This window comes from Osmerus mordax, chromosome 12 (genome assembly GCF_038355195.1).
Source record: "Osmerus mordax isolate fOsmMor3 chromosome 12, fOsmMor3.pri, whole genome shotgun sequence".
In the NCBI taxonomy this organism is placed as follows: domain Eukaryota; kingdom Metazoa; phylum Chordata; class Actinopteri; order Osmeriformes; family Osmeridae; genus Osmerus; species Osmerus mordax.
The window spans coordinates 3,519,039-3,528,895 of record NC_090061.1 but is presented as its reverse complement, the minus strand read 5'-3'; the positions used below and the strand labels follow the sequence as shown (position 1 = coordinate 3,528,895).

At 41.5% G+C, this 9,857-nt stretch overlaps 1 protein-coding gene across 4 annotated transcripts; it reads right to left on the bottom strand.

The window, feature by feature from the left end:
- Positions 1 to 9,442, bottom strand: tlx2 (T cell leukemia homeobox 2). Of its 4 annotated transcripts, none has more exons than XM_067247884.1 (5): positions 8,408 to 9,442; positions 3,453 to 3,674; positions 2,832 to 3,069; positions 936 to 1,116; positions 1 to 383 (listed from the first exon to the last, which is right to left on the bottom strand). In XM_067247884.1, the coding sequence occupies exons 1-5, from the start codon at positions 8,889 to 8,891 to the stop codon at positions 372 to 374; spliced, it is 1,137 nt and encodes a 378-aa protein (XP_067103985.1). In that variant the 5' UTR covers positions 8,892 to 9,442; the 3' UTR covers positions 1 to 371. The 4 variants fall into 4 exon arrangements, with proteins under 4 accessions (XP_067103985.1, XP_067103986.1, XP_067103984.1 ...); XM_067247885.1 differs by having other exon boundaries at positions 2,832 to 3,066; XM_067247883.1 differs by lacking the exon at positions 1 to 383 and having other exon boundaries at positions 900 to 1,116.
- Positions 9,443 to 9,857: the final 415 nt, after the last annotated feature.

Below are 9,857 nucleotides of genomic sequence, written 5' to 3'. Positions count from 1 at the left end.
ATCTTTTCAAAAAGTCACAATATTATTTAATATAAAACACCTTTAAATGTAGCATATGAGAAATCTTTGTGCAGACATCCCATAATACCAGCCTGCAGTCAGGAAGGAGAGAATCCACATCGACGGCTGGTGACTTCAATGGCAAATTCCAAGTGCACACAAATGTCTGAAACATGCATTACTACGTTGTATAAAGTCAAAAGCAAGGGGGAAGAAAAAAAAAAAAGGAGATCAAATCCATGTTGCCATATGGCAGGGTCAGAGTCTGTCCTCTGGGGATTCACAGGGCAACAGGACAGTCTTCATGAAGGGGCATCGTTAGCGTGTATCCATTAGATCCCTGGGAGGGAAGGTTAACCGTGGTCCCCACTCTACACCGAAAGCTGAAGGGAGAGTGAAAATCTAGTGTAAGGTAAGAAAATGACATGTTCAGTTCTGACAGAACAACAGCAGAAGATTAAAATCATCCTTTTCATTAGCGTGTAAACAAACGTACAACGTTTTCAACAGACTCAAAATGTCTCTAATGAGAAGATTTACACAGTGCAGTGTGCTCTACAGAAGAGGACATGCGGTCTTCACAGATATATAAACAGTGCAGTTGTCTTTAAAGGTCTCCCCAGTGTCCTTAACGATGCACGGTAGGTCCTTTATACGACAACGTCCATTCAAACAGTCCAGAACAAACTGTACGGGTTTTGACTGTCCCGTAATCCACCAGTCTCTGAACATCAACTTAAGGCTGAAGACACAGGCTTCTCCATGGTCCATCTACATGGGAGTGGTTACTCTAACGGCCCACCCAGTTGTGCCTTTAAGACTAACATTTAATACATATTTGTGCCTTCATACTGTTTTGCATTCCCACACACCCACACACACACACACGCTGAATGCAGTCAGACCACGGATGCCAGGGAGGTGACGGAGGTCACCTTGTGGTCGTCGGCCCAGGGCTGCAGGTTCTGCAGGGCGTAGAGGGAGGAGTTGTGCAGGCACAGGGGGTCCTGCTGCAGGGGCTGGCTCAGGGTCTTCTGGAAGGCTTCCTGCTGGAGCTGCAACATCAGTCGGTTGGCCTGCTGCCTCTCAGCCTCACGCTCCTCCGCCGTCTGTCGTCTGGAGACACATTACATTTTTACATTTAGTCATTTAGCAGACGCTCTTATCCAGAACGACTCACAGTAAGTACAGGGACATTCCCCCCGAGGCAAGTAGGGTGAAGTGCCTTGCCCAAGGACAGTACGTAATTTTGCACGTCAGGGAATCGAACCGGTAAACCTTTGGACTAATAGCCCGATTCCCTAACCGCTCAGCCATCTGAACCCACACGGTGGAGCAAAACATACAGTACCAGTCGTAAGGTGTTCGTTCAGCCAACGCTTTTATCCAAAGCTATTTGCAGCACAGGGGGGGATCTGAATCTGAGATTTCTTGATCTGCAGACAAGTGCTCTAACCGCTAAGCTATACCCGTCCCCAGCTGAGGGGAGGCAGTCACATATTCTTCTGAAAACCACTGTGATGCTAACGCTAGCATTAAGTCAGAATGGGAACTTTGGAAATATAAGACACCAAAATACATTAATATGCCATAGATGTATGTATATGCACATATACCAAAAACGCTATATATTTCTCAGAAGGTGGAAAAGGTAGAACATTTTCAATTAACAGTATATTGTAAGAAAAAAAAACTGGGGTGCATACAACATATTATTAAAACATTGGTTTATATGCAGTTCTAAGGTGTAACTACTGAAACACTAAACAAACAATTTATATTCAACCTTGTTCTACATCCTGTCTCAAACAAGAGCACATGCTTGTACTTTACGACAATCAATCATATTTATTAAAACTATGTGAATCTTTATAGATTAAATGAATTAACCTAACAAGCATTACTAGGCCGAAATGGTCGTCCAATAAACAACATTACAGTATAATGTTTAGGACTGCATGTCAAACAGAGATAGAAACACACCTCTCAAATATTCCTTCGTACACCATGCTGTCTTCTTTAGCCACACATTTTCTCTAACTACATCAGCGTAATGTGATTCCTCTGCCGTTCATTTGATCAGACGATCGTAACCAGCGTACCTGTCACACAGATTCATTCTCCATGCACATCCTATAACATGAATCACACCAAAACTAACAAATCTGAAAAGTGGTTAGCCAATTCAGTGGTTATTTTTGTCATGTCATTAAGCTGCATGGAAACAGTGTTTGTATCAATGGTGGAAAAATCGGATGAAAAATGGTGGAAAAAACTGGTAAAATGTATTGTGCAGCATTATCTAAAATATATATGGTTTTATATACTCTTATTTAATTTTACTTATTTAAGTTTTTTCATTTAATGTAAGGTAAATATAATATATCACAATTCAACTGCCCCCTCTTTTATCTGAAGATGACTATAAACAACAGTTGAAGTGAATTAGAGGAGTGAGTGTTTGCCATGGACAGTGCACTCAATAATCCAGATGAGTGAATCAATATCAGCAAGTCAGCAAGTTTCTAGAAGGCCTTTTAAGAGCTGGACTAATTGTGCTTGGTCAAGTGAATTGGTCTGAAAAAAACTAGTGAAATCCACGCTAAGCAAAATAAGTTCTAGCTTCTTTTTTGTCTATCTGTGTCAAAAACAGCAAAAGCTAGGCATTTCCCCAGGGTTCAAGCCCAATTATACGAAAATGTTCTACTATACTGAAAACCTACACCTTTGGATAAAGCGTCTGATAAATGATCAAATAAAAAAATCTAAACGCTCAAGGAAGGAGTGAAAAAGCACTTCCGTCAAGTCACTAGACCTAGCTAGGACCTCACCTCCACTTGGTTCTCCTGTTCTGGAACCAGGTTTTCACCTGCGCGTCCGTCATCTTCAGGGCCTTGGCCAGCGTGGCCCGCTCGGCAGATGCCAGGTACTTCTGGCGGTGGAAACGTTTCTCCAGCTCGCAGATCTGCACACGGCTGAACGAGGTGCGAGGCTTCTTCCTCTTGGGGGGCGTGCGGTTCTGGTACGGGTGACCGATGCGCCGAGTCACGGAAAACGGTGATAAAGCTGCTAAAAAGGAAGAGAAACAGAAATGTTTTTCTGATATGTAAACAATAAACACCTACACGTATTTATAGAAATCGTAATAAAAAAACACCATATGTTTATAAACCCTGGAGGAACATGTGCCATTAAAGGATATCGTCACGTTCAGTCTGCTTTGTCGTCCAACCTAGTTATCTTTTATGTTATTAAATGTTCTCTCTACCTTGATTTTTTCAACCACGCCAACACCGCAGCCCTGTCCATGGTTCGATTAAACAGAAAATACCTCGCCTGCAGTTTCTCAGCCACACCCCAGAGACGTGCTTCCATGACTACCCAACCGCTCTACTCTATCCGGTAAACAACACAACAGGCCTTGCCTACGACCCGACCAGGGAAAGACTCACCTGGACATGTGCCCTTTCGAAAGGGATAGTCTGCGAGTGGGCCTGCAGCGTCTCGCAGGTGAGCGAGCTCAGGGTAATAGTGTTTGGCTAACGTCTCCATAGAGCTCCAGGCAGGGACCCTGCCGATGTCTCCCTTGGGGATGGGACAGAGGCCGGGCAAGGACGCGGGGGCCCCAGGCCTGCCCACGGATTCTCCTGCTTGGCTGTCCTCTATCTGTTCCGCTGGAGAGAGGGAGACACAGTCAGGGTCCCAGGAGCACAGGGAGGGGGGCACAGGGAGGGAGGGGGGCATGAGAGGGGGTTATGTGGGTAGGGAGGGATGGTGGTGGTGGTGGGGGGGGGTGTCCCAGGAGCACAGGGAGGGGGGCACAGGGAGGGAGGGGGGCATGAGAGGGGGTTATGTGGGTAGGGAGGGATGGTGGTGGTGGTGGGGGGGGGGTGTCCCAGGAGCACAGGGAGGGGGACACAGGGAAACGGGGTGGGGGGGGCGACCTCGTTGATGTTACTTTACTTTTGTTATTCAGTCAGGTTAGTATTTGGGATTTTGTCTTAGTGACGGTGGTTTTACTATAGCAGGTAAAGGCACATATATACAGTATACACCACACATGAACAGACAATAGCAATTACTGATGGATTATTGCAATGGTATTTATGTTGGAGGTACTACTATCATGAAATATCTACGGATACTGGCCATTGTGTCAGGCTTGGATAAACAAACTCCTCCCTTGTAATACAATATTCTGACTATAGATCCGCTCTGAAGCCTCATCCAGGACGACTCTTGGAAGCCTCCTAATATTAGCATCATTCCTGCTTTTCTCAAGCTGTTTGTCGGTTGTTCTACAGTGTGTTTATCTGGTTGTTTAGTCAGCGGGCTCACCAGAAGCTAAAATGCAGAAACAGAAACATGTGCAAAGATGCCCCCATGGGGAACTCTAGATATTGTGTTGAGAGTTCAGTTGCCTGAAAACTCATCTGTTACAATAGCACAACAAGCCCTGCATAGACAGAAATGCAGGACGATCACGCATGCATATACACACGCTACTTAGTTAGGAAAATCTCCACGTAAAAACGAGAGACATTAACTCATAAAACTTTACGGCAGGGTAAACACTTTACGACACTTTGAGTAACTAATTTTGTTATTAAAATATTTACCATGGAAAACAATACACAAAATAACAAAGTACTAGATGGTGTTTGATCAACAGTATTTTTGCACAAAAGTGTGCAGGTCACACGGTTAGACCCTGTCTGTTCAATGCCCCACAGGCTGGTCTGGAGACAGATAATATGGTATTACACGTCTATTTACAGACATCTGTGAGCTAGCTAATGGCCCAGACACATACAAGCACGTTCGTATGCAATCTACCCAACAGTAACACACAAACAGGCGACATGCGGACCAGTGGAAAATACACGAGACAGTTTGACCTTGCTAGGAAATCTCTGGTGCGGTTGTTAATTAAATACAAAGCAGGAACCTTAAATAAGAGCACAAGGAACTTTTCCCTAGCAGGTGTAATAATAATATAACATAATAATAATGATTGCTATGGAACTTGCTCAATATTTTGTCCTCTGAATTGAGAAGACAGAACTGGCAGATTTACAGAATGCTCCACCACAAGTCCCAAGGTCACTATTATAAGTGTTGCCACAAAGTCTTGTGTTTACCTCATCTCAATTATAATTTACTATAAAATAATTACTATAGTTGGTCCAATGACATCCCAGTATTGTTTATGTAGCAGTAGACTCCCATAAACCCAGAGCATCTGATTAATAATAATGCATACTAATATATTACACACAAGAGCATCAACACCAAGCAGAATATCATAGACCCACATTTTTTCACATAAACATGAACCAACAAATACTGTTGTTGAGGAAAACATTGTTGTCCACAGGAGGATTGTGGTCTCCGTGGAATGACAAAAGAAATGGCCAAGAATCCTAAATCTGTTGCCTGGGTAATACAATTTAACATAAGCATATCAAAAACGAAGAAGCTGCACCGCAGAGAATATGGGGCTTATAATAAAACCACTTATACTTAATAACACTTCACTGTGACAGCGCTTCTCTTCCCCTTAGCGGATATTACCTTTGTAGCAATCTAATAAATATAACCATGAAGGATTCTTAAAGGGATATTGAAATATAACATGAACATATATTGCTATTTATTATACTATGAGACAAAGCAGGGATCCCTGCCGCTGTCACAGAAACTGAGAGAGCATGTTTGAGAGAAAGCTAAACCTCTCTGACAAATATAATATTATGTGGTGGTCCCCATTGCTTAAAAAAAAAACAGGCTTATGCAGTAATTTAAAGGCATACCATTATTCAGAATTATGACACAGATGCATATTTTTCACAAGAGTGTTTTACTGGTATTTTCCTATTTAATAGGGCCACTTAAATGGTGTTAATATTTCCTAATTGTCGTTGACATAATGTAGTACTTAATGTACTTAAGAGAACATTAGTGGAAAAGGAAATAACAGTTTAAGGAAGCCTAGTAAATGTAAAATGTCAACATTTTGTATAATAAGAAACGTTTTAGTCCCAACGTTAGTTTTACTCCCATTTAGAAAAGCCTAGAACATTGAACATACGATTGTTTTTGTTTCTTCATAAACGTTTCCAACACATCATTTAATAGCCTATGGGGGCCTGCTAGGAGGCCTGCGTGTGGATTTTCCGTCTGTCTCTTTGTTGACTTCAGATAAATCTGTTTATAGACTTATCTTCCTCTTCAAAACTGCAAACTGCCAAGAAGTCAATTAACATAAAAACCAGCGGTAGCCTATTCCATTTCAACGCCTCAAAGTCTATCCTTGATATGTCTGGATTGTTGTGAATATCGCATCTCCGAGGCGAGGCATGTTCACCGTTTCATTTCATGCGGTGACACTTGCGGTGAAACTTGGCGCTGGCCTGTGTGTGGAAATCATTTAAATGAGTCTACATCTATTTCAAGCTAAGATATATCGAAAATAGCCTACAGTGCAGCACGTACACAGCCCCGTGGTTGTAACGTCCTGCCTATTACTGCACTTGGCGACATAAATTTCACAATTCGTTAGTCGGTAGATTCACGTGCATGGGGTTAGTAAATGTCTGTCTCATCTCTCAATAATGTTGACGGATAGCCTCAGAGTCACTCCAGTGTGATTACAACAAAAATATTTTTTAAACAACGGAAAAAATGTGCTTGTGATTGATAGCGTCGAAAATATAGGCTATAGGTCTAGGTAGCCTAGGCTACACCAAAATGAAACAACTTAAACGAGAGGCCCATTGTGACTATGAATAAAAATTGATAAGCATATTTACATAGGATCTTTTGCAGTTGACATATTGTTCTCTGGTTTGAATAATTAATGGTGAGGAACAGCATTGTGAATATTTAATGCAGGCCGATCCATGATGTTCTTCATTTTCATTTTGAAATTGGTGACGTCATGTGAGAACTTGTATTGCTCGCGCAAGGGTGAGGTTATACACTCGAAATAGTCCATCTTACGATATGGCCCATTCAATTAGGCTACTCATATTAATTTCTCGTCTTACTTTAAAACAAAACTGTGGAGGCCACATTATAGCTCCTACTGGTCTCCTTGTCTCTGTCTGTCCACCATATAGGTCATGAACACACTCACTAGTCCATAATACAACACATGACGATTAAATGAAATGATTATCAAAAACATTAGGACTATAACAAACGTCAGCTCAGTACAAAAGTGACTTTTGGTGTACATGTGAAACATTAGATAAATAGGCCTAAGCATTGATGGCTAACGCAGATACCGCGGTGAATAAAAAGCTAATGTGTTTCTTTATGATTTGCATGGTCAACGGTTTGATGTGATGCATTGTTATGTATTCGTTACAAAAACACGTTTTTTATTTTATTTTGTAGACAAAAAAAAACACATCGATAAAATCACTGAGAAGTATAGGAAGGAACACGGGCTACACGCGTCATATTGTCATCGTTTTTCTTATTTGCCTGAATTATTATTTTAGGGCTATAGGCTCCTTCTTCTTAGGCCTACGTCATTGATAAATAAGTTAGGCTATTTAATGGCGTAAATGATTAATATGCTATACAGGTCTACAAGTGTGTTCATTTTGAATGCCCTTTGGATCTAAAGATATATTCAACTCGTGTTTTCATGGGTTAGGGACAATAACGAAATGAACAAAAATAGGCTTTTAATAATAATAACAACAACAATATAAGTAGGCTACTACTCCTAATATCCTACTAATAATAACAACAATAATATTAATAAATATGAATCCTCCAAATAACAATGATTTGGGACTATAAGAGCCTATAGCCTAACAGTGGCCTATTATTTTATATAGGCTATTATACCGTACTTTAGTGGGCTACTGCTGGCTATTACCTAGAATTGTGTTGCTTTTCTGCTTTGCTAAGATATTTAATGCCGTTTTTGTTTTCCGAGCGATTTCATAAAGCCGTTGTTGACCTCATTTCTCACTCTCAGTCTTTCTCACTCTCTTCTGTCAGAACATGAGGCTGAATGTCGTTATTATGATTATGATCATTATGAATATCCTCTAATATTTATTAGCTATCCTTTCTGTCCACCCGCTTTTCAAAAAAAGATCATAACATATTTTTCTTCTCGTTCAAGTTCTTGATCAATTAAATTCCTAGTCCCACAGCTTAACTCCATCAAAGAGAATCTGACTAATAGTCAGACAAAATGTTTTACTCTTGCCAATTGATTATGGTTAAATGTTTTTTTCAATTTTAACTACATAGACCACAATAACATTATATATCCGTTTTATTAGGCTAAAACCTACGAGGTTTAGACTGAATCTGCGCAGTCTCAATAATATTTACCGATAAAAAAATAAAAATAAAGATCCATGTTAATATTTATTCTTACCAGTCAATCTGTCCTTTGCGAATCTTCTGCTGCTCTCCATCCAGGGAAAAGTAAAGTTCGCCGCATTCCCCATACCTGGCATTGTCGTCACTGTGGGTAGGCCAGTGCCGAGGCCAGGTGTGTGGGTAGGAGGGGGCGGGTGTGGCGCAGGGGGCATCGGTCTGTGAGCGGGCACCCTAATAACACCTCCGGCATTACCGGAGTTAACGTTAACGTTCATGTTCATGCTCACGTTCATATTCATATTCACGTTATAAGAACCGGCCAGTCCGGCAGCCATGGAACAAGCCGGGTTATAGACGCTGTTGTACCCATTGGTGTAAACGTTTGGGTAATCCGTGTCGCTGGCTCGGTTGGGTATCATACAGCTGCTCGACTGGTCCGTGCTGTTCAGAATCTGGTCGATCCCAAAACTGATAGGTTCGTGCGGTTGGTGCGTTTGGTTCACTTCTTCTATCCCAGTGTGTTCCATTGTTGTATTCATTGTATCACAGACGCTCACAGTGTTTCAGTAGAAGTATAGGATCTGATGTGGATGATGTCTCCCTCGGCGCAATAACAGGCACTAAATGATGCCCACGTGTGCGAAAATGTTCCTTTTTTGAAGCCTGAAAACTTACTTGAAACGTAGTCTACGTGACAAACACCATCCAAAACCTTTCCATTATTTGTCCAGACGAAATCATGCTTTGGTAGGCTGAATTATCTAGGTTATTGATAATCCATCGGTACACAGCTACTGGAGGCTAATGAAGTGCAGATCCCGCACCCGGTTGCATCATCAAATTTATTTGGGCATATTCAAAACGGGGATAAATGGTGATATGTGAAGTTGTTATTCCGATTACTTACAGCTAAATCCGTATTTGGGGACTTCCGAAGTTCTCCCGAAGACACTGGCGGTGCTCTACAGTCTGCACGAGCTCCAAAAACAGAGGGCACAGACGTCTCAACCTCACCGTATCAAAAGACGAAACTAAATTAAGTGTTAACCGTTCTGTAGCCTACATGAATAATAATTGGGAAAGCACGAGATTGTCCTGTTCCACTGTGTCTAGAAGTGATTTTCAGCAGGTGAGATACCCCTACTGCATAAATCCTACCATTCGGTCAACTATTGGCCCCTGCGTTTCCAACCCTTTGTAGTCCGCTCCCATCTCTTAAAGAACCCGCAGCTATTTTCTAGCTGGTGTCTTGCGCCTCATAACAAGCTGGGGAATACTATCGGCGATGCCACAACATATTTTAGTGGAGAAACGTTGTTTAATAAAAACAGAACATCAACATTAATCAACATTATATAGAAACACGAAATTAAAAGCTTATAGCCTAGAATAACCCTGTTAAACATGAACGCATGTAGGCTAGGCTATATGTCTAATTACCTTTTCATTTCAAATGGACCAAGGACGTTGGGTAGATGACTAGGCTACTGAATGTGCTTTTACTA